This window comes from Melozone crissalis, unplaced genomic scaffold (assembly GCF_028551555.1).
Source record: "Melozone crissalis strain CALT ecotype California unplaced genomic scaffold, PUWL_Pcris_2 ptg000011l_1, whole genome shotgun sequence".
Classification (NCBI taxonomy): Eukaryota; Metazoa; Chordata; class Aves; order Passeriformes; family Passerellidae; genus Melozone; species Melozone crissalis.
Genome location: NW_026535789.1, coordinates 4,511,325 through 4,534,937, shown reverse-complemented (window position 1 = coordinate 4,534,937; position 23,613 = coordinate 4,511,325). Strand labels below are relative to the sequence as shown.

The 23,613-nt window shown below is 56.0% G+C and overlaps 1 gene segment (V, D, J or C); it reads right to left on the bottom strand.

Moving 5' to 3' along the window:
* Positions 1 to 2: 2 nt before the first annotated feature.
* On the bottom strand, positions 3 to 14,111 carry LOC128933600 (Ig heavy chain V region 3-like). The segment is given in 5 exon segments: positions 3 to 20; positions 3,505 to 3,576; positions 4,863 to 5,178; positions 12,811 to 12,928; positions 14,015 to 14,111. Coding segments are annotated over 5 exon segments (621 nt in total).
* Between the last annotated feature and the right edge of the window lie 9,502 nt (positions 14,112 to 23,613).

Genomic DNA, 23,613 nt, shown 5'->3' with positions numbered 1-23,613 from the left:
GGTCACGGCCGCCCGGAGCCCTGCGGGACAAAGGGGAGATGGGGATCAGAAGCCTGATTGGTTCAGAAGGGGAAAAGGGTCAGGGCCACCTGGGAGGAGCAGCAGGAGCAGCAGGGCCAGGAGCCGGAGGGAGCTTGAGGCCTTGGCCGTGATGTGACGAGGTTGGGGATGGTTAATGCTGGTTTTAGTTTTGAAATCAATGTGGAACACTCTTGTCAAGGTGTGCAATTAATTAATGAGAATATTGAGTTAACTTGTAGGGTTAGAGGGACCTCAGGATTCCAGAAAAATCTGATGGAGATTTGGGACCAAACCAGCGGAGTTATGAGGGAAATTGTTAAAGATTTGGGGATGGGCTCCGGGCAGCCGTGACCCTGCTGGAGTGCAGGGGGGACCTCCAGCCCCCCGCGGGGTCCCTGCGCCTCCTCCGCCGAGGGTCTGGGTTCAGTTTTGGACAATTTGGGATGGGCTGGGTGCGCCAGAGTCCCGGGCAGGGGCTGGAATTTGTCGCAGGCATTGACAGCAATGGATACACCAGATACCCGTCTGCGTTCAAGGGCCGCGTCACGATCTCCAGGGACAACGGGCAGAGCTCGGTGACGCTGACCATGAACAACCTCAAGGACAAGGATTCCGGATCCTATTTCTGTGCCAAATGTGCTTCTGCTGGTTGGGGTGCTTATGCTGCTGTTGCTGCTGTTGCTGCTGCTGTTGGATCCCATCCCCGTCCCTGTGTGCCCCCCTACCCTCTTCCCCCGATCCTTCCCTCCAGCCCTTGACCCCATTGGTGACTACCAGAGACCAAAATCTGGCCCATTTTCCCCAAATCTCGGCCATTTGCACCCAGGTTTTGAGACCTAGGCTGAGACGTGGAGCCCAGAGCTGAGGTTTGGGGCCAAGAGCTGAGAATGTGGGGCAGAGCCAGCTCAGAGCTGGGAAACGGGGACAGGAATGGGGTCAGGGGCTAGGGATTGGGGAAGGGTCTGGGGAATGGGGACAGGTGGGGACACGGCCACGGCGAGGCATCAATGCAATAGGCATCATAAAGAGCACCATTATCATCAGCACCCCTGGCACAGAAATACGATCCGGAATCCTCGTCCTTGAGGTTGTTCATGGTCAGCAACACGGAGCTCTGCCCTTTGTCCTGGGAGATCGTGAACCGGCCCTTGACCGATGGACTGTAGCAGATGTAAGCACCACTGCTCCAGATCCCCGCAACGTATTCCAGCCCCTGCCCGGGTCTCGGGCGGATCCATTGCATGGGAAAACTGCTGAAACTGAACCCGGACCCCCGGCAGAGGAGGCGCAGGGACCCCCCAGGGGGCTGGAGGTCCCCCCCGCACTCCAGCAGGGTCATGGCCGCCCGGAGCCCTGCAGGACATAGGGGAGATGGGGGTGGGGTGATGCAAAAGTCCAGCAGAGCTGTCCAATTAATTAATGGATGGATTGGGTCTAATTGCAGGGTTTAGGGAACTTTTCCATACAGGAAATTTCTGTTAGATATTTGGGCCCCGACAAAAGGAAATTTGGGGCAAAATCAGTGAAGGTTTGGGGACGAGGAAGAGGCCATGACCCTGCTGGAGTGCGGGGGGGACCTCCAGCCCCCCGGGGGGTCCCTGCACCTCCTCTGCCGAGGGTCCGGGTTCAGTCTTGGCGTTTATGGAATGTTCTTGATCCATCAGAGATCCGGGTAGGGGCTGCAGTGGCTCGCAGGGATCAGCAGTAGTGGTAACACCGAGTACGCGCCATCGGTCAAGGGCCGGTTCAGGATCTCCAGGGAAAACGGGCAGAGCTCGGTGACGCTGACCATGAACAACTTCAAGGATGAGGATTCCGGATCCTATTTCTGTGCCAAAGCTGCTGGTGCCAGCTGGGGTAATGATGTCTCTGTTCTTGGCCTCTTGCCCTTGACTGGATCCCCTCCTGTCCCCAATCCCCAGACCCTTCCCCCAAATCTCAGTCCGTGACCCCATTCCTGACCCTTTGTCCCAGATCTCCCCCATTTCCCACACCACCAACCATGGATCCAAAACCCCCAAAGTGGTCGTACCCCAAACCCAACTGCTTTGGCCCCAAAACTCACCCAATTCTACCCCAAATCCCCACCTAGCGCTCCCAGCCACAGCCGCTGACACGAATTCTCAACCTTTGTCCCCAAATCGGGACCCTGGGCTTCAAACCCCGACCTTCAGAGCCAAGTTATGGGGCACAAAGAGGAGATTTGGGGTCAGGAGTTGTGGTTTGATGTTGGGAAATTTAGCAGACTAGAGAATGGAAAAGTACAAAGCCGTGCCTAATTCCAAATCTTGCACCTGTGAGACAGTGTGTCCTTGGGCCTAGCTGTAGTAGGATAACAAATAGTGAAAGAGACATGAGAAAAGAGAGATGTAACCCCTAAGGAATGAGGAAGAGTTCATGGTATAGTTTAACCAATAGATTGCTTGGCTTACAGAATATTCATAAGCTTATTATTTGCTGTATAAGTGTTTGATGCTTTCTTCAATAAACCGGAGCTGTGATGAACCAGCTGGTCTCCTGGTCCCCATCCTACGACACACTCAGGTCTCTCATCCCCATCTCCCCTTTGTCCCGCAGGGCTCCGGGCGGCCGTGACCCTGCTGGAGTGCGGGGGGACCTCCAGACCCCCGGGGGGGTCCCTGTGCCTCCTCTGCTGAGGGTCCGGGTTCAGTTTCGGCAGTGTCACCATGTACTGGGTGCGCCAGAGACCCGGGCAGGGGCTGGAATTCGTCGCGGGGATCAGCAGCCCTTCTGGTTCCAGCACCTACTACGCACCGTCAGCCAAGGGACGGTACAGGATCTCCAGGGACAACGGGAAGAGCTCGGTGACACTGACCATGAACAACCTCAAGGACGAGGATTCTGGATCCTATTTGCGTGTCAAAGCTCCTGGTGCTGGGGGTGCTGCTCCTGCTGATTATAGTGACGATGCCCTTGCTGTCCCCATCTCCTCGTCCCCCCCGTCCCCGTTGCCCAGACCCTTCCTCCAGACCCCCAGCCCACACCCAGCCCTTGGCCATTGATCCCAACCTTGCTCTGCCTCGGCCCCAAATCTCACTCCCTGACCCCAAACCACAACTCGCGACCCCAAATCTCCACTTTGTGCCCCAAAACTTGATTCTGAAAGTGGATACTTCAAGCCAAGGGTTAAGGTTTGAGACAACTTTGTAGTAATGTGCAGAGAGCGGATTTGGGGCCGAACCACTCCAAGATTGGGACATGGGGACAGGAATGGGGTCCAGGCTTGGGGTTTTGGGGAAGGGTCCAGAGAATGGAGATAGGTGGGGACCGGGGAACAGGAACATGGCCAAATGCAACCTAAACATGAGAGTAACCAATACCTGCAGCAGCGTTCCAACCAGCACTACCAACAACACTTCTACCACAGAAATAGGATCCGGAATCCTCGTCCTTGAGGTTGTTCATGGTCAGCGTCACCGATCTCTGCCTGTTGTCCCTGGAGATCGTGAACCGGCCCTTGACCGATGGCGCGTAGTCGGCGTAAGCACCACTGCTGTGGATCCTTGCGACATATTCCAGCCCCTGCCCGGGTTTCTGGCGAATCCAGAATATGTCATAGCTCCCGAAACTGAACCCGGACCCTCGGCAGAGGTAGCGCAGGAACTCCCCGGGGGGCTGGAGGTCCCCCCGCACTCCAACAGGGTCACGGCCGCCCGGAGCCCTGCGGGACAAAGGGGAGATGCGGATGAGGCCAAAGCTCAACCCTTGACCCAAATCCTGACCCTTGGCCCCAAACTGTGAACCATGGACCATCCCATCCTGGTTGTTTTGCTCCTGCTGCCTCTCCAAGTTGGGTCCCACACGCTTTTTCTGGCATGGCCATGTTCACTTCTGGTCAGAAGCCAATCAGGTTTCTCATTCCCATCTCCCCTTTGTCCCGCAGGGCTCCGGGCGGCCGTGACCCTGCTGGAGTTCGGGGGGGGCCTCCAGCCCCCCAGGCGGTCCCTGCGCCTCCTCTGCCGAGTGTCCAGGTTCAGTTTCGGCAGTTTTGCCATGCACTGGATACGCCAGAGACCCGGGCAGGGGCTGGAGTGGGTCGCTGGGATCAGGAACGATGGTTCGAGCACCGGGTATGCGGATTCAGTCCAGGGCCGGTTCAGGATCTCCAGGGACAACGGGCAGAACTCGGTGACGCTGACCATGAACAACCTCAAGGACGAGGATTCCGGATCCTATTTCTGTGCCAAACGTGCTTATGCTGATAATTGGGGCCCTCCTGCTATTTGTAAATGCACCATTGGTGGATCCATCTCCATCGCTGTGTCCCCACCTTTCCCCAAAGCCGAAGACCCTTCCCCCACATCCCAGTCCCATCATCTGACCCTTTGTCCCAGATCTGCCCCATTTCCACCCATGGTGACCAAAGACGCCAAACCCCGTCTGGTGGTGCCCCAAACCCAACTGAGTTGGTGCGAGAATTTAACAAATTTCACACAAAATCTCAGCCCTTTGGGCACTTTGGGGGGACCAGGGCGAGATTTGGGGCCGAGAGTTGAGTTTGGGGCCAGACCCAGGGGAGGGTTTGGGGCCAATGGGCAGTGTTGGGGCAAAGGGGGCAGGGCAGGGACAAAGGGTCAGGGTTAAGGTTTGGGGCCAATGGTTGAGTTTTGGGGCAGAAACAGGCGAGGGTTTGGTGTCAGTGCTGACCATTGATGCAAATAGGGACAAAGGGTCAAGATCTGAGACAAGAGGTGAGGTTTGGGACGAAAATCGAAAATTTGGAGATCCAATGATAGGACAGGAGCAAAAACTAGAAGTTTGACGCTATCAACAGCATTGTCACCATGATTAGCAACAGCCCAACAACTGGCACAAAAAGCCCTGGCACAGAAATAGGATCCGGAATCCTCGTCCTTGAGGTTGTTCATGGTCAGCGTCACCGAGCTCTGCCCGTTGTCCCTGGAGATCGTGAACCGGCCCTTGACCGATGGCGCGTAGCCGATGTTTCCACCAGTGTTGGTGATCCCCGCGAGCCACTCCAGCCCCTGCCCGGGTCTCTGGCGGATCCATCCCAGCCCAAAATTCCCGAAACTGAACCCGGACCCTCGGCAGAGGAGGCGCAGGGGCTCCCCGGGGGGCTGGAGGTCTCCCCCGCACTCCAGCAGGGTCACGGCCGCCCGGAGCCCATCCCCAAATCTTCACTGGTTTCACTCATCACTCCCCTGATTTGGTCCCAAAACCCCACCAGAGTTTTCCATATCTCAACATTCCTCAAACACTGCAATTAACCCCAATCCATTCTTTAATTACTTGGACACCTCATCCTGAGCATTCTGCATTGATTACACAGTTAATACACTGTTAACGACCCCCAATTCCCCCCGGGACCCCAACCCGGGCACATCCCGGCCACGGCGTCCGGCTCCCTCCGGCTCCTGGCACTGCTGATCCTGCTGCCCCTCCCAGGTGGGCTCCGCCCCTTTTTTCCAGCTGGCCACGCCCCTTCTTGCCTGCTTGCTAAATCAGGTTTCCCATCCCCATCTCCCCTTTGTCCCGCAGGGCTCCAGGCGGCCGTGACCCTGCTGGAGTGCGGGGGGACCTCCAGCCCCCCGGGGCCTCCCTGCGCCTCCTCTGCCGAGGGTCCGGGTTCAGTGTTGGCAATTTTGGGATGGGCTGGATGCGCCAGAGATCCGGGCAGGGTTTGGAATTTGTTGCAAGGATCAGTGACAATGGAGGTTACACCGAGTACGCGCCGTCAGTCAAGGACCGGTTCACGATCTCCAGGGACAACAGGCAGAGCTCGGTGACGCTGACCATGAACAACCTCAAGGACAAGGATTCCGGATCCTATTTCTGTGCAAAATCTGATGATGCTGCTGCTGCTCCTACTGCTGGTTATATTGACACTGCCGGTGCTGTCCCCATCCCCATCTCCATATCCCCCCCACGTCCCCGTTGCCCAGACCCTTTACCCAGACCCCTAGCCCACACCCAGCCCTTGACCATTGATCCCAACCTTGCTCTGCCTCAGCCCCAATTTTCACCCGCTGACCCCAAACCACAACTCCTGACCCCAAATATCCACTTTGTGCCCCAAAACTTTCCTCCGAAGTTGGCAGTCAAGATTTGGGTCAAAATTTTGGTCAACTTTGTTGTCAAGAGCAGAGAATTTGGGGCCGAGCCAGCGCAGGGTTGAGACACCGGGTCAGGAATGGGGTCAGGGGCTGAGGTTTGGGAGAAGGGTCTGGGACAGTCGGTCTGGGTGGGACAAGAGCATGGGTTGAACACGATCAGCATTAGCAGCCCAATTGCTGTCGGCACCCTTGGCATGGAAATAGGATCCGGAATCGTCATCCTTGAGGTTGTTCATGGTCAGCGTCACCGAGCTCTGCCCGTTGTCCCTGGAGATTGTGAACCAACCCTTGACTGATGGCGCATAGTAAATGTTGGAACCATCGCTCCTGATGTAGGTGACGAATTCCAGCCCCTACCCGGGTCTCTGTCGGTCCCACTGCATGGCAATACTTCCGAAACTGAACCCGGACCCTCGGCAGAGGAGGCGCAGGGACCCCCCGGCGGCTGGAGGTGACCCCGCACTCCAGCAGGGTCACGGCCGCCCAGACCCCTGCGGGACAAAGGGGAGACGGGGATGAGGCCGAAGCTCAACCATTCACCCAAGTCCTCAATCTTGGTCACAAATCGGGACGCTTGGAGTTCATCATCCTCCACCCATGTGAGTCCTGTCCAATTTTTGAAGCATGTCATGCGAGGTTGAGCACTCTTCACCAATCAGGTTTCTGATCATCATCTCCCCTTTGTCCCGCAGGGCTCCGGGCGGCCGTGACCCTGCTGGAGTGCGGGGGTGAACTCCAGCCCCCCGGGGGATCCCTGTGCCTCCTCTGCCGAGGGTTCGGGTAAAGTTTCGGTAGTTTCTCCATGTTCTGGATGTGCCAGAGACCCGGGCAGGCTTTGGAATACGTCGCAAGCATCTACTACATTGGTGCCAACACCCACTACGTGCCATCGGTCAAGGGCCAGTTCAGGATCTCCAGGGACAACAGGCAGAGCTCGGTGATGCTGACCATGAACAACCTCAAGGACGAGGATTCCGCCGTTTATTTCTGTGCCAAATGTTACAGCAGTGGTTGTGGTGGTGGTGGTGCTGGTTATGGTGTTGATGGTGGTTGTGGTCCCAAGCCCTCTCCTCTCTGTTCCCAAATATCTCAGAATTCTCCTATGCTTCCCTAAAATCCCCACCCCTGTTTCTCAAATCTTGACCATTTCCCCCTAAATTCCATCCCTGCTGCCACAGCTTTTGGTTTCCCCCAATTTTGCCCATTTCTCTCTAATCTCCCCCAGTTCCCCTCCGTCCCAGTGTGGAACGGGGATTGCTCCAGGGCCCTTTGCACACAAAGCTTTTTGTGCAGCCGGCGCTCTGCCGCAGCGCCCCGAGGCTGAGCTGCCCTCTGCCAAACACAGATGTTCACAATGACCAAAACCAGCAACTTTCTGTTTCCTTTCCCGCCCCGGCCGGGCCCCGGCAGCTGCCGGGGAGGATGTGGGGGGAGGTTGCGGAGCCCCAAAATCGCGGCGTCTTCTCCTTCCTCCCTCCCTCGCTCCCACCTGGGGCTTCACTTCTCCCTCAGCAGCCTCGGTATCTGGTGCTGCTCCTTGGGGCTGGGCTGGAATCCTCTCTGGGAGCTCCGGACACGGTGATGATGCTGGTGGTGGCACCAAAACCCCCATCCCTGGCTCCCCAAATGTCCCAAAATCCCCAAATCCTGCCCCAAATCACAACCCTTGACCCAATTCTTGACCTTCTCCCCCAGCGTCCACCATCTTTGCCCCAACTCTCGACTTTCCCGCAGTTTTGCCCATTTCACCCAAATCTACCCCAGTTCCCGTGCCCAGATTGGAGGAGGCCTGAACTGGGGGCAAGGGGTGAAGGTTTGGGGCCAATGGTTGAGTGTTGGGGCAGGAGCAGGGGAGGGTTGGGGTCAGTGCTGACCATTGGGGCAAATGGGGACAAAGGATCAAGGGCTGAGTCAATGGGTGAGGTTTGGGGGAAGGGTCTCGATTTGGGGACAGGGGGAGACACTGAGAGGGGGCTGGATCCACAACTGTCACCTTCACTATAAGCACCAGGACTGCAGCAACCATTATCAGCATGTTTGGCACAGAAATAGGATGCGGAATCCTCGTCCTTGAGGTTGTTCATGGTCAGCGTCACCGAGCTCTGCCCGTTATCCCTGGAGATCGTGACCCGGCCCTTGACCGATGGCGCGCAGCTGGTGTAGACACCATTGCTGGTGATCCATGCCACCCATTCCAGCCCATGCCCGGGTCTCTGGCGCATCCAGCACATGTTAAAACTGCCAAAATCGAACCCGGACCCTCGGCAGAGGAGGCGTAGGAACCCCTCAGGGGGCTGAGGTCCCCCCCACACTCCAGGAGGGTCACGGCCATTCCCACATGCCCAAACCTTCACCAGTTTTGCCCCAAAATCCCTTTGTCTGGCTTTAAATATCTAACAGAGGTTTCCTGTATGGAGAAGTGCCTTCAACACTGCAATTAGCCCCAATCCACCCATTAATTAATTGGGCAGTTCTGCCTGAGTTTTGCATCGCCTCATCCCCATTTCCCCTTTGTCCCACAGGGCTCTGGGCGGCCGTGACCCTGCTGGAGTGTGGGAGGGACCTCCAGCCCCCCGGGGGGTCCCTGACGTTGCTGTGCCGAGGGTCCGGGTTCGATTTTGGGAGTTTTGGAATGTTCTGGGTGCGCCAGAGACCCGGGCAGGCGCTGGAATTCGTTGCTGGGATCAATGCTGATGGTGTCAACACATTCAACGCGCCGTCGGTCAAGGGCCGGGTCACGATCTCCAGGGACAATGGGCACAGCTCGGTGACGCTGACCATGAACAACCTCAAGGACGACGATTCAGGATCCTATTTCTGTGCCAAGCGTATTTCTGCTGGCAATGCTGATATTGCCAGTGCTTTTGGCCCTGTCCACATATTTGTGTCCTCAGCTGTCCCCAGACCTCTCCCCTGTGGTCACACATGGCCAGCGTCACTGAGCTCAGCCCGCTGTCCCTGGCCGTGCTGACCCAGCCCTTCACCGATGGAACGTTCCAGGTGACTCCACCCTTGCACCCATCTGCTTCTCTCAGCATGGAGCCCTTGGCTCGTGATCAATTTAAACAGTTTCATCTCCCCTATGTTTCAGGTGTTTTTGGTTAAAAAAGGGTTTTTTCTCCAGAGCTCCCAGAGAGGATTCCAGCCCAGCCCCAGACACCGCGGCCGCTGAGGGAGAAGTGAAGCCCCAGGTGGGAGCGAGGGAGGGAGGGAGGGAGGGAGGGAGGAGAAGACGCCGCGATTTTGGGGCTCCGCAACCTCCCCCCACTTCCTCCCCGGCAGCTGCCGGGGCCCGGCGGGGAAGGAAAGGAAACACAAAGTTCCTGGTTTTGGTCATTGTGAACATCTGTGTTTGGGAGAGGACAGCTCAGCCTCGGGGCGCTGCGGCAGAGCGCCGGCTGCACAAAAAGCTTTGTGTGCAAAGGGCCCTGGAGCGATCCCCGTTCTGCACTGGGATGGAGGAGAAGGGCCAGACTGGGGAGAAATGGGGAAAGATGGGGGAAACCAAAAGCTGGGGCAGAAGGGCGGAGTTTCTGGGAAAAAGGTCAAGATTTGAGAAAGAGGGGTAGGGATTTTGGGGAAGGATCAGAGAATTCTGAGATAATTGGGAAGAGAGAGGAGAGGGCTCGGGACTACAACCACCATCAACACCATAAGCATAAGCGCCATTACCACAGCCACTGCTATAACATTTGGCACAGAAATAGGTGGCAGAATCCTCGTCCTTGAGGTCGTTCATGGTCAGCGTCACCGAGCTCTGCCCGTTGTCCCTGGAGATCGTGAACCGGCCCTGCACCAATGGCGTGTAGTAGGTGCTGGAACCAGTTTTGTAGATTCCAGCGAGCCATTCCAGCCACTGCCCGGGTCTCTGTCGAATCCAGAACATTCCAAAATTCCCAAAACTTAACCCGGGCCCTTGGCAGAGGAGGCGCAGGGACCCCCCTGGGGGCTGGAGGTCCCCCCCGCACTCCAGCAAGGTCACGGCTGCCTGGAGCCCTGCGGGACAAAGGGGAGATGGGGATGAGGCCAAAGTTCAACCCTTGACCCAAATCCTGACTCTGGGCCCCAAACTGGGACCCTTGGAGTTCATCATCCTCCACCCAGGTGGGTTCTGCCCCTTCTTCCAGCTGGCCACACCAGCTTTTAGGCCCTCGACCAATCAGGTTTCTCATCCCCATCTCCCCTTTTTCCCGCAGGGCTCCGGGCGGCCGTGACCCTGCTGGAGTGCGGGGGGGACGTCCAGCCCCCCGGGGGGTCCCTCCGCCTCCTCTGCCGAGGGTCCGCGTTCGATTTTGGCAGTTTTGGGATGGGCTGGCATCGACAGAGACCCGGGCAGGGGCTGGAAGCAGTCGCAATTATTAGCAGCAGTGGCAGCGCCTACTATGCGGATTCGGTCAAGGGCCGGTTCAGGATCTCCGGGGACAACGGGCAGAGCTCGGTGACGCTGACCATGAACAACCTCAAGGACGAGGATTCCGGATCCTATTTCTGTGCCAAATCTTTCAGCACTGGTACCGCTGCTGCTGCTACTTATACTGACTGTGCCGGTGGTGGCATCGCCATTTCTGAGCCCCTCCTCTTCCCAAATCTCTGACCCTTCCTCCAAATCTCAGTCCTCGACCCCATTCTTGACCCTTTGTCCCAGATCTCCACCATTTCCAACACCACCAACCACGGAGCTGAAACCCGCAAACTGGTTCTGCCCCAAATCCAACTATGTTTGCACCAAAAATCGCCTCATTCTGCCCCAACACCCCACTTAACGCTCCCAGCCACAGCTGCTGACACAAATCCTCAACCTTTGTCCCCAAATTTGGACCCTGGGCCTCAAACCCCGACCTTCAGAGCAAAGTTTTTGGGCACAAAGAGATTTGGGGTGAGGAGTTGTGGTTTGGGGTCAGTGGGTGAGAACTGGGGCCGAGGCAGAGCAAGGTTGGGATCAATGTTCAAGGGCTGGGTGTGGGCTGGGGGTTTGGGGGAAGGGTCTGGGGAACGGGGACAGGGGGGACACGGAGATGGGGACACAACCATCATCATGACCTCAATTACCAGAAGCACCACCATCACCAGTACCAACCGATTTTCGGCAAAAATAGACGGCGGAATCCTCGTCCTTGAGGTTGTTCATGGTCAGCGTCACTGAGCTCTGCCCGTTGTCCCTGGAGATCGTGACCCGACCCTTGAAGGATGGCGCGTACTAGGTGTAACCACCACTGCTGATCCCCGCGAGCCATTCCAGCCCCTGCCCGGGTCTCTGGCGAAGCCAACTGAATCAAAAACTCCCGAAAATGAACCCGGACCCTCGGCAGAGGAGGCGCAGGGACCCCCCAGGGTGCTGGAGGTCCCCCCCGCACTCCAGCAGGGTCACGGCTGTCCGGAGCCCCGCGGGATAAATGGGAGATGGGGATGGACAAAGCTCAACCACGGACCCCAAAATCCTGATTCTTTGACCCATAATTTGACCCTTGGGACTCTCCATCTGCTTTCTCCCGCTGCTCCTGCTTGGACTCCCAGGTGGATCCCACCCCTTTTTCCAGCCAACCACCCCCCGTTTGGGGCTTTGGACCAATCAGGTTTCTCATCCCCATCTCCCCTTTGTCCCGCAGGGCTCCGGGCGGCCGTGACCCTGCTGGAGTGGGGGGGGTATCTCCAGCCCCCCGGGGGTTCCCTGCGCCTCCTCTGCCAAGGGGCCAGGTTCGATTTTGGCAGTTTTGCCATGAACTGGGTGCGCCAGAGTCCTGGGCATGGGCTGGCGTGGCTCGCGAGCATCTATAGCAATGGTGGCAGCACCTTCTACGCGCCGTCAGTCAAGGGCTGGTTCAGGATATCCAGTCAGAACGGACAGAGCTCGGTGATGCTGACCATGAACAACCTCAAGGACGAGGATTCCGGATCCTATTTCTGTGCCAAATCTGGTTATGCTTGTGATTGGGATGCTGTTCCTTGTGCTGAAGACCCCAATGGTGGATCCACGCCCCCATCTCAGCGTTTTCTCCTGTCCCCAAACCCCCAACATTTCCCCCAATCCTCAGCCCTTGGCCCATCCCCGCCCGGGGGTCTCTGTCCCAATCCCGACTGGGACGGGGCTGTAGGGACCCCTCTGGAGCCGTTCGGTTTCCCACCATCGCTCCCCTCACCGGGCTGTGGCCATGGGGAGGTGCCGGCGGCTCACGGCCCTGGCAGCACACACAGAACTCAATGGAACAGCTCAGCGCGAGAGGTTTGTGGCCAATCACACAAAGCAAAGGCAGATTGACACGGTGGGGCCGGATCTGGGACATCCTCGTCAGTTTTGGGGAATAGTTTGGGACGTGGAGTCCAGAGCTGAGGTTTGGGGCCAGGAAATGAGATTGGGGCAGAACCAGTTCAGAGCTGGGACACGGGGAGAGGAATGGGGTCAGGGGCTGGGGACTGGGGGATGGGTCTGGGGAACGGGGACAGGGCGGGACACAGCCATGGGGATTGGGTAAACATTAAAGGCATTATTCCCCGAATAATTATCAGCAGATTTGGCGCAGAAATAGGATCCGGAATCCTCGTCCTTGAGGTTGTTCATGGTCAGCGTCACTGAGCTCTGCCCGTTGTCCCTGGAGATCCTCATGCGCTCCTTGAATGACGCCCCGTAGTGGGCGATGGAACCGTCCCTGCGGATCCCCGCGAGCCACTCCAGACCCTGCCCAGGTCTCTGGCGCACCCAGAACATTCCATTGCTCCCGAAATCAAATCCGGTCCTCGGCAGAGGACACGCATGGACGCCCCGGGGGGCTGGAGGCCTCCCCCGAACTCCAGAAGGATCACGGCCGCCTGGAGCCCTGCGGGACAAAGGGGAGATGGGGATGGGGCCAAAACTCAACCCTTGACCCAAATCCTTACTCTGGGCCAAAATTGGGACCCTTGGAGTTCATCATCCTCCTCCCAGGTGGGTCATGCCCCCTTTTTCAAGCTGACACTACCACCCATTCATGCCCTCAGCCAAGCAGGTTTCCCATCCCCTTCTCCCCTTTTTCCTGAAGGGCTCCGGGCGGCCGTGACCCTGCTGGAGTGGGGGGCGGACCTCCAGCCCCCCGGGGCTTCCCTGCGCCTCCTCTGCCGAGGGTCCGGGTTCAATTTTGGACAATTTGGGATAGGCTGGTGTCGGCAGAGACCCGGGCACGCACTGGAATACATCATGAGTGTGAACAACAATGGTGGTTACCTGGACTACGCGTCGTCGGTGCAGGGCCGGTTCAGGATCTCCAGGGACAACGGGCAGAGCTCGGTGACGCTGACCATGAACAACCTCAGGGACGAGGATTCCGGATCCTATTTCTGTGGGAAATCTGTCAATACTGGTAACCCTGTTGCTGCCTATATTGACCATTCCGGTGGTTGCACCACCCCATCAGATCCCCTCATGTCCCCAAACCCAGACTCTTCCTCCCCAAACCTCAGCCCTTGACCCTTTGTCCCAAATCTCCCCCATTTGCCCCAATGGTCAGCACTGACCCCAAACCCTCCCCTGCTCCTGCCCAAAAACTCAACCATTGGCCCCAAACCTTCACCCCTGGCCACCAGTTCAGGCCTCCTACAATCAGGGCCTGGGACTCGGTAGAGATTATGTAGAAATGGGCAAAACTGGAGGAACGTACAGAGTTGGGGCAACAACGCTAGAGTTTGGGGGAAAACGGTCGAGGTTTTAGAAGGGCTGAAACTTGGGGGAAGCATCGCTGGGATTGGAGAAATTTCACGACCCTCATGGTCACTAGCAGAAGTGAAGGCAAAAACAGCAGCAGCATTACCACCAGCATAACCATTGTCACGTTTGGCACAGAAATAGGATCTGGAATCCTCGTCCTTGAGGGTGTTCATGGTCAGTGTCACCAAGCTCTGCCCGTTGTCCCTGGAGATCCTGAACCGGCCCTTGACCGATAGCACATAGTTGGTGGTGCCACCATTGTCACTGATCCCTGCGAGCAACTCCAAGCCCTGCCCGGGTCTCTGGCGGATCCACTGCATGCCGAAACTGCCGAAACTGAACCCGGACCCTCGGCAGAGGAGGCGCAGGGACCCACTGGGGTGCTGGAGGCCCCCCCCCCCCGACTCCAGCAGGGTCACGGCTGCCCGGAGCCCTGCGGGGGACAAAGGGGAGATGGGGATGAGAAACCTCATTGGTCCAGAGCTTCCTAGTGGGCAAGGCCAGCTGTAAAAAGGGGCGGGACCCACCTGGGAGGAGGAGGATGAACTCCAAGGGTCCCAGTTTGGGGCCAATAGTCAGGACTTGGGTCAAGGGTTGAGCTTTGGCCTCATCCCCATCTCCCCTTTGTCCCGCAGGGCTCCGGGCAGCCGTGACCCTGCTGGAGTGCGGGGGGGAACTCCAGCCCTCCGGGGGATCCCTGCGCCTCCTCTTCCGAGGGTCCGGGTTCAGTTTTGGCAGTTTTGGGTTGGGCTGGCATCGCCAGAGACCCGGGCTGGCGCTGGAGTGGCTCACAGGGATCAGCAGTGATGGTGCCAACACCTTCTACGCGCCATCGTTCAAGGGCCGGTTCAGGATCTCCAGGGACAACGGGCAGAGCTCGGTGACGCTGACCATGAACAACCTCAAGGACGAGGATTCCGGATCCTATTTCTGTGCCAAATGTTACCGCAGTGGCTGTGGTAATGGCGCTTATGCTTATGGTGTTGATTGTGGTTGTGGTCCCAAGCCCTTTTTTCTGCGTTCCCAAGTATCACAAAATTATCTGATCCTTTTGTTGCCTTCTGGAGCAAGGCAGGCGACCTGGTTCAGAAGAATAGCACGGCGGCCCACTCACCAGGGCCACTCGGGCCAATGACACACGCAGACATCAATGTGATGGACGGTCAAAAGGCGTTTCTTATCTCATCTCTTGGGTTTTTATAGTCTAAGGGGTCTCTACGTCAAAGTGGGTCTGTCTTTACCATCTATGGTTAGTAAGAGGTGGACTGTTACTGGGTAGGGGATGGAAAGTTACTGGAATTTGGTTAAGGGGGGCTACCTTCCTATGTTAGTTTCTTATCTACGGGAAGCAGATGGTCTTATCTAAGGGGATCAAAGGGTCCAGGCTTTCCGTGACATCGCGAGATCTTCCGCAGTGCCTTTCCCTGTCTACCACATCTCCCCCCCCTTTTTCACAAATGAATGAGGTAGTCATGCACATAGGTACTTAAATGAGGTATAATGTTGTAACTTGACAACGGAAAAGGGTCTTGGGAGTCCTGAGTAAGCTTTTGCCAGACAAGTTCGGAGAATCTTGTGACTGACAGTGTTCCCTGGTTGAATTCTCTGGTTGAATTCTCCGGTTGAATTCACAGCAATTGTCGTCGGCCTAAGAACAGGATGTTGGTCCGTTCCAGGCGGGTATGAACGAACGAGACTAGCTTGTTCAGCAGGCATGGTCCGAAGGTGACTGTTAGAAACAGCATCGCCAATGGACCTATCAGGACAGAAATCAGAGTGGTTAGCCAAGGTGATTGATTGAACCAGGACCCCTACCAGCCCTGTTGGGACTCCCTGTCTTTCTGTCTCTGAGCCAGTCGGTTCCGGAGTTCTGCCATGGAGTCTCTCACGACTCCCGTGTGGTCTGCGTAGAAACAGCACTCCTCCTTCAAGGCGGCACACAGACCCCCTTGTTGCATGAACAGGAGGTCCAGGCCTCGCCTGTTCTGCAAGACCACTTCTGAGAGTGAGGAGACTGACTTCTCTAGAAAAGAGATGGATTTCTCGATCCTTTGCAGGTCCTCGTCAATCATTGCTTGCAGCTGGGACAGTCCTTGGTGCTGGGTCGCTAGGGCTGAGACTCCTGTGGCCGTTCCGGCTGCTCCCAGGCCGAGCAGCATTGCGATAGTTATACCTGTCAATATTTCTCTTTTGTGGAGCCGGCTGTGTCCCTCAAGAAGATGGCACATTTCTTCGTCTGAGTGGTACAGGACCCTAGGAACAATCAGAACTTTGACACAAAAGTCGTTAGAGTCATTGAATTTGGGAAGGAACACACAAGGACTCACTCCGGATCGCTGGCAAACCCACATCCCCGACACGGATGGGACTGCCCACTTATTGTTTTTCCTGTTAGGCTCGACGATTTTAGTGCAGACGTTGCCCCTCCGCCTAGCTAGGGTTGCATTGCCAAAGCATCTGCCTCGGCCTGTGACTTAGGGTGATTCCCTTGCGAGGGGTGTCCCATCTGCACTGGTGAGGGGCGTCGGCTGAGGAATACCTGAAGGGAGTGTTTAAGGCGACTCCTTCGAAAAAGGGGGGTTTGACATCGTGACAAAGCCAGCAGGATTCGGTTAGGTTAGGGTTGGATTCGTTCAGGGATACAAAGGTAGCTTCTAACATGCGAAGGATTGGGTCTGAGTCTGACTCGGTTAAGCGGCTCATCTGAAAGGTTTCCGCTTGACCGGTCGGGACTCTGCTGACCCCTGTGGGTAAGGTTTTGGGGTGGGTTATGTTTCTCCCTTTTGGCACGCTTTTAATCGCTTTGTTGGGTCCGACTGCTCGGGGTGCTGACGGTTGGAGCCTGATAATTTGCACGTTCGCCCTCTCTTTTGATCCTTGAAGGACCACTGTCCACGTTCTGCCTGTGGCCCAGCTAGGGTGATCTGGCTGCAAGACCGTCATGTTGTACTCAGTGCATGCCCGAAATCTAGGGACTTTATGTTGGTTTCAATGGAAGTTCCCGTGAAAGAAGAGGGGTATTTTGCAACCGATGGGTGCCCAGGTGAACTGTAAGAATTTGTCTGGCTCTTGTGGATCCCACCCAGGCCCCGATGGCCTGGCATCTGTGACTATGGTTTCGCAGCCCCAGTGCCCACAGTATCCCCACCCTGGGTGATTGCAGTAGCTTTTCCCAGGGTTTGAAGCTGGGCACCAGTAAGATAGGTACGAGTGTGTGACGTGTGGGGAATAGGGGTGTACCTTTGGCTGTCCTGGAAACAGGTCGGTGATGCGGAGCACGAAGGATGGGGTGTTCGGTGTGGTGATTTGTCTGAGCGCTTTGCCACTACTAAGGTGTCGCATGACCCACCTGAAGGGCTGATGGGGGTAGTGGTCTGGGCTGGCTTGCCCCCTGGAAACAAGCCCCCCGGCTTGCCCCCTGGCAACAAGCCCCAACAGCAAAATCACACAGAAACGCCCTTGGTGCTTGGGTCTCACCCGTGCGGGTCTCTCGGGTGCAGCTTGGCGGCTTGGTGGTCTGTCGCTTTCGTCCGGAACCGGGAAGTACGCGTCACGAGGGCGTCCCACGAGCAGGTCCTGTAAACAAATACTCGCAATTCTCGTCAGTCTCATTCTGCTCGCTATGAAGGTCCGGTTTAATCGACTTAAGTGGACACCACCTGATTTTGCTGTCCTTTTTGACTGCTGCGTACCCTCGCCCCGTGAGCATCAGCCTCCAACCCCGTTCCCACTCGCCTAGCTCATTTCTGATTTCCACCTGCGGGCCCTCTTCTAACGTTCGAGTGGCCCAGTGTTTTTGAACGGGACTGTTTGTTTCATCTCCCCTAGGGAATTGATTCAGTGCCAGCAAGGCGGTTGCCAGCATGCGTGCCTGATCTCCTGGGGGAATGGCATTGGCAAAGCCCTCTGCTTTTGCCAACACTTCTATCTTGGTTTTCAGGGTCTGGTTTGCTCTCTCTACTATGGCCTGTTCGGTACTGTTATGTGGGATGCCATGCACTAGCGTGATACCCCATTTCGAGGCGAATTCCTGTACTTGTTTGGATTTGACTTTGGAGCCGTTGTCCATTTTGATCTGCTTGGGGATACCTAGCTGTTATGGTTTAGGCCTGGCAAAGCCAGGGCCCCCATAAATATACCTTTTACCTGATATCTGCTGTGAGATGTGGCCAGGAAATAAGCAAAGCAGGCTCCAACTTAAACATAAAGAGAAGTTTATTAACTAAACTACACACACAATTACTAAACTGCACACACAATTACTAACCTACACACGCACAGGGGAAAAAAAAACAAGGAGAATGAGAACTACACAGAAACACTTCCTTATCCTCCTCCCACCAAATTCTCAAACACATTTACATTTCCCAAAAATTATCTACACTCGGTCTGGCACCACCCTTTGGAAAAAAATCAAATCTTCAGCTCATAAGGGATAGACGGAGTCCTTCCTTGTGCCACGGACTTCTTGTCACAATCAGCAATCCGCCCGGTATCTTGCTATCTCGTGACATCTCCTTTCCATGCCGAGGTGCTCTCACCACCTGGCATGGGATGGGGCAGGGGCCTGCCTTCAGGGCCTTTTAAGAATGCCTCGTCTCGTTCCAAGCAGAGTACAGTCACAATCCTGGGACCTCTGTCCCCACCATGTCTTCTATACCCCCTGGGGCCGAGGGGTCTCAAAACCAAACTCTCTTGACGCCGAGCCTCCGCTTCCCCCTGCAATACAGCCTCTGCATCACCAGGAAACAGTCCATGGAAATACAACAAAAAAGAGTCCAGCAAAAACTGCCACTCCATCTTCCTCCATTCCTTCAACATCTCTCTTCTCCCTTTGCCAGACCCTCCTTACTGGCCTGATTTTCTTCCTTCATCTTCCACTCCTGTCCCTTTCCCAGGAAAGGCAATGTTCTGCGAAGCCTTCATTCCCCAAAGGGTTAAAAGTTCTCCCAGGCGGCCGGACTGCCCGCTGCCCCCCCCCCGCTTTCTCCTCCCAGCCGTGCTGCCTGCCGGCACATGATATCAAGTTTCAAGATATACAGTTCGAGCACGGGCTGCATTCTCTGGGGGGGGAATAAACAGGTCGCTCAAGGGTTTGCCACCCTTCCTCCGAACCCGGGCCTACCGTAGATGGGCCACGTGGCTTTCCCCTCCCCCAGCCCAGCCAGCAACTGGGCCAGGGGAGAGACTTCTTCACGCCGGAAATCCCAAGAGAGCTCCGAAGGCCAAGAGCCCTGCTTTTAACCCCTTGGGTTCGTAGTCTCAAGAGGCGGATCCAAATGTCCCACTGGTCAAACTAGGTGCCCATCTTAAATTCCAATTACCCATTGGTAATCACAGCAAAACAACATATCCCAGATGTCCCATTTCCGGTCAAACCACGACACTAGCCAAGCCATGGCTGTCAGCCAGTGCTCAATTGTGGCTTTGGAGTTGGTTTTGGGGTGCTGTGTAGCTACGATCGTTCCGCTATAAGTGTCTACTGTCACTGCAAGCCATGCTCGGGGCCTCAATATTTCGCACCAGGTGAAGTCCGACTGCCAGATTTCTGAGGGCTTGAGACCTCTCGGGTTGACTCCGTAGGACCAAAGGGGTGGCTTCTGGCAATGAGGGCAGGTGGCTACCACATGTTTGGCGTCTGCCGTCGAGATTCCGCATCTCTTCGTCAGTGCTTTGACTCCGATGTGGAGCGACTCGTGCAGTTGACGGGCTCTTTGCAAGGTCCCAATGCTTTTTGCTGCGGTGTCCGCTTTGTGGTTTCCGATCTGGAAGTAACCTTTGACTGGGTCATGACTGTTGATGTGGATGACTGACATGGTGCCCTGTCGCGAGGAGAGTGCTTCTTCCAGCATTAGGGCTGCTGCTGATGTTGACACTCCTGGTCCTGCCATGGCTAGGCTGAGCCTTGCCACGAATATGGAGTCCATTACGATGTTGAGGTGTTCGTCTTGGAAGAGCCCGCACGCCAAAACCACTGCTGCTGCCTCCAGCTGTTGCACTGACAGCGTGGGGTCACACGCTTTGACGCAGTGCCATTGCTCTCCTGCCTGCCACACTGCTGCTGTGGTTGATGTCGTGGAGGAAGCGTCTGTGAAGACCGTTGGTCCCGACTGCGGCCTGTCCTTGACCTTCGGTGGCATGTCCATGTCGACTATGGTCAGCAGCTTAGTCCAGGGTGGCTTGGAGGAGTAGGAGATTTCTCCTCCGAAGCCAGAGAGAGCAAGGGCCAGGTACTCTGATATTGTGACTGACTCTGTGGTCGGCTGCTTGCGAAACGGAAGGTGGATGCTTGTCGGCTCTGTCCCTAGGTGTTTCAAGGTGAGTCTCCTGCCTTTCATGATGAGGTTGGCGATGCACTCGATTCCTGGGGAAAATGCACGAGCGGGTCTTCCGAGGACCACCCATTGGATCGGTCGGGCCTTTTCAGCAAGTCCTTGGGCCAGTGCTCCCACTCCCCCCTTCGGTGTAAAGTGGACGTATAGGTCCAGTGGCATGGCTGGGTTCCACCTGGCAAGCGTGCCAGTGGCCATTTGGTTTTCGATGAAGTCGAGGGAGCTCGTTGCTTGCGGTGTCAGCTCCTTGGGATCCCAGGGGTTCTTTCCTTTCAGGAGGTCGTACAGAGGGTCCATGACCTCGGGAGGAATCAAGACGATGTTGCGAAGCCACTGCAGCGATCCCACCAGGCGTTGCACATCGTGGAGCGTCTTGATGTCTCGGTTGATCTTCATCTCAGGGGGTGTCACATGGGTGCTCGTGATGCCTACTCCCAGGAAGGTCACGCAGGGTCCTCTCTTGATCTTTGCGCTCGCGATCTCGAAGCCGTTGGCTTGAAGGGTTTCCGTGACTGTGGTCACCAGGTGATCCACTTGGCTTGTCGATGGTGCTGCGACCAGGATGTCGTCCATGTACTGGATGATGGTTGCGGTGGGGTAGGAGTGTCGGACTGGCGTCAGTGCTTTGTCCACGGTGATTTGGCATATGGTCGGGCTGTCGACCAGGCCTTGTGGAAGTACTCTCCATTGGAAGCGAAGGTTGGGCTGCTCGCCGTTCCGAAATGCCACGGAAAAGGCGAATCGTTCTCTGTCCTCAGGGTGCAGGGGTATTGAAAAAAAGCAGTCCTTGATGTCCAGTACTGCACATGGCTGTCCTGTGGGGATGGCTGAATTCGCGGGAAGCAGTGTCTGGACTGGACCCATGGGTCTGATCGTCTTGTTCACTTCTCTCAGGTCGTGGACGAGACGATAGCCTTGTCCGGAGCTTTTGGGGACCACGAATACCGGGGTGTTCCAAGGGCTGGTGGAGGGTTCTATGTGACCCTTTTGCAGTTCTCGATCAACCAGTTCCAGCAAGGCTGCCATTTGAGGCTCTGTCAGGGGCCACTGCTCAACCCATACAGGGTCTGATGATTTCCAAGTCAATTTGATTGGCAGCGGAGGGTGTACGGCAGTGGCCCTCAGGATAAATTTGTGATCCGAAATCCTAGCAAGGAGAGAACATCCCTTCCTAAGAGGGGTGGAGAATTCTGCAAAATATAGGGTATTGAAGTGAAGGGAGAATCGACCATCCTGGTAATGCATCTCCAACTTTATTGATCAATCCATCACCTTAAATAACAGTGCTAACGAACGCCATGAATATTCTGTAATCCAATTTCATGATAGGCTAACAGAGAAACTTCTAACCACTCCTCTTGTTTTAGAATACCTACAATTGTTTATTAAAAACAGAAACCAAAACAGAAACCAGAAACCAAAACAGAAACCAGTGTTCCCAAAACTTCTACATCTGTTCTCAGGATGGCAGGCCTTCCCAGAGACGGTGTTCTGCTTGTTATGAGAAGATAGCCCGAGAACTCCATTGTTTATAGAATGATGCCTGAGAGAGTCTAATTGTTTATACAAATCAGAAGGCTGAGAACTGTTAGAAACTGCTTTTACTTTTCCCTCTTACTTTTCTCTCAATTGTATGTCTCATGGCCTTTTCTTTAAGTCATTCTCCGACAATAGGGGTAGATTGCTACTGTCTGTTCTGGTCCCTTTTTCGTGTGAAGTGTTATAGCCACCAGCTGGGTGCTTTTCCATGCCCGGGACTGCCCCCCCACTCCGTTCACTGGGGGGACTTCTTTGAATTGCCAATGTCCGGGCCAATGCGTTTGGGGAATAATCGTGCAGTCTGATCCCATGTCTGCCCAAAACTGAAGCCCTATGACGTGAGGATCTTGGCTGCCGTAAAGGCGGCATGTCCCCCACACCATCGAGGGTTCCTTCCCTATTTTCATGACCAAGGCCACCCAGGGATCCCGCTCTGGGGCGTCCCCTGCTGGTCCTGTGACTCCGGCGCGGGTTGTGGCGGTGGGGGGTGCGAAGGTATTGAGGGTGCTGCACAACTCTGCCATTGTATTGCTGGGGGGGCGCCAAGTTGACTGCTCCCTGTGGGGGCATAGGGTATGAGGGTCCCCTGCCCCACTGGGGGTTGCTGTAGCTGGGCCGCTGCATATTCCAGGTGGGAGGGGGCTGAACACGGCCCGGCCACCCCCTCCCTCTCCTGTTTCCCTGAGGTCTGGATCTTCATTCCTTAGCTAAGTGCCCTTTCCTTCCACACCCCCAGCACGGTCCCCTGCCTCCCGCTTGGCGTGGTGGAGCAGCTGCTGATAGGCACCTTGGCTGGGGGCTGTTTACTGCCAAGTGGCCTGCCTGGCCACACTTAAGGCACGCCATCACGCTGGTTATTGCAGTTTGAACTGCTGCTTTGATGGGAGCTAGGTGTTCCTCCTTTGCAACGTGTCTGATCATGGCAGCTATATTAGACCCCTGTGGCAGTGATCTTAAAATGTCCTTAGTGGCTGAGTTGCATTGCTGGCGTAAGCACTCTGCCAGCACGGGACCCTTCGCCTCTGAGGGTAACGCAGAGGAATCTAATGCGGCCTGGAGCTTGTCCACGAATTGAGTGAAGCTCTCACTCTCACCCTGTTTTATGGAAGACCATGGAGAGGGTTTGGCTACCACTTTAGAAGCGTCACGGATGGCTTCTCGGGCAGCTTGGGTCGTTGTCATGACCTCATGGGCTCGCAGGCCCTCAGCCTGTTGCTGGGGGGTGATCATAGTGGGGTCTGTGCCCATAAGCCTCTGTATGCGGGAGCCGTGCAGTGGATGGTCTGCCCCTGTTACCAAGGCTAGCTGTTTCATGCAATTATCCTCCCATTCTTGTTTGAAAACGATCATCCCTGAACCATCGAATATCATTCTACACGTCTGCTTAATATCGAAGGGAAGCATGTCGTCCCCACCAAAAAGGCCGTCAATAAGTGTGCAAACCATGGCAGAATTAATTCCCTTATCCGCAATCGCTTTAACAATTGCCTGCACATCTTTCGGATTGACTGGTGAATAAGTCCTTTGGTTTCCGCCTGCCCCCCCCACGCGGACCGGGAACACTAAAGTGGCAGACAGAGCCCATTCCGCGCAAGCCATTTTTATTTTCCACCAGTTTGTGAGCGGGGTTTGGTTTTTCTCTGGTAACCCCTTCACCCAAGCAGGAGCACTGTGGCTAGTGACCTTACATGCCGCTTCTCTCTCTCTGTTAAAGCCGTAATCCAGATCGGAATCCTTCGATCCTATCTCGGGCTCGGAGCTCGAGCCCGAGTCCGAGCCGGAAGTTGAATAAGGAGACGCTTCCGGGCTGCTCTGCCTTTTCCCCGGACTCCGACCCCGCCCCCTCCTGCGGGGGTCGGGCCGTTCCCTCTCCCTGGGGTCTCCCCGCCTCCTGCTGGGGGAGGTCCTTGCCCTATAAGGACCTAATTTGAACTGAGGGCTCTGGTTGATC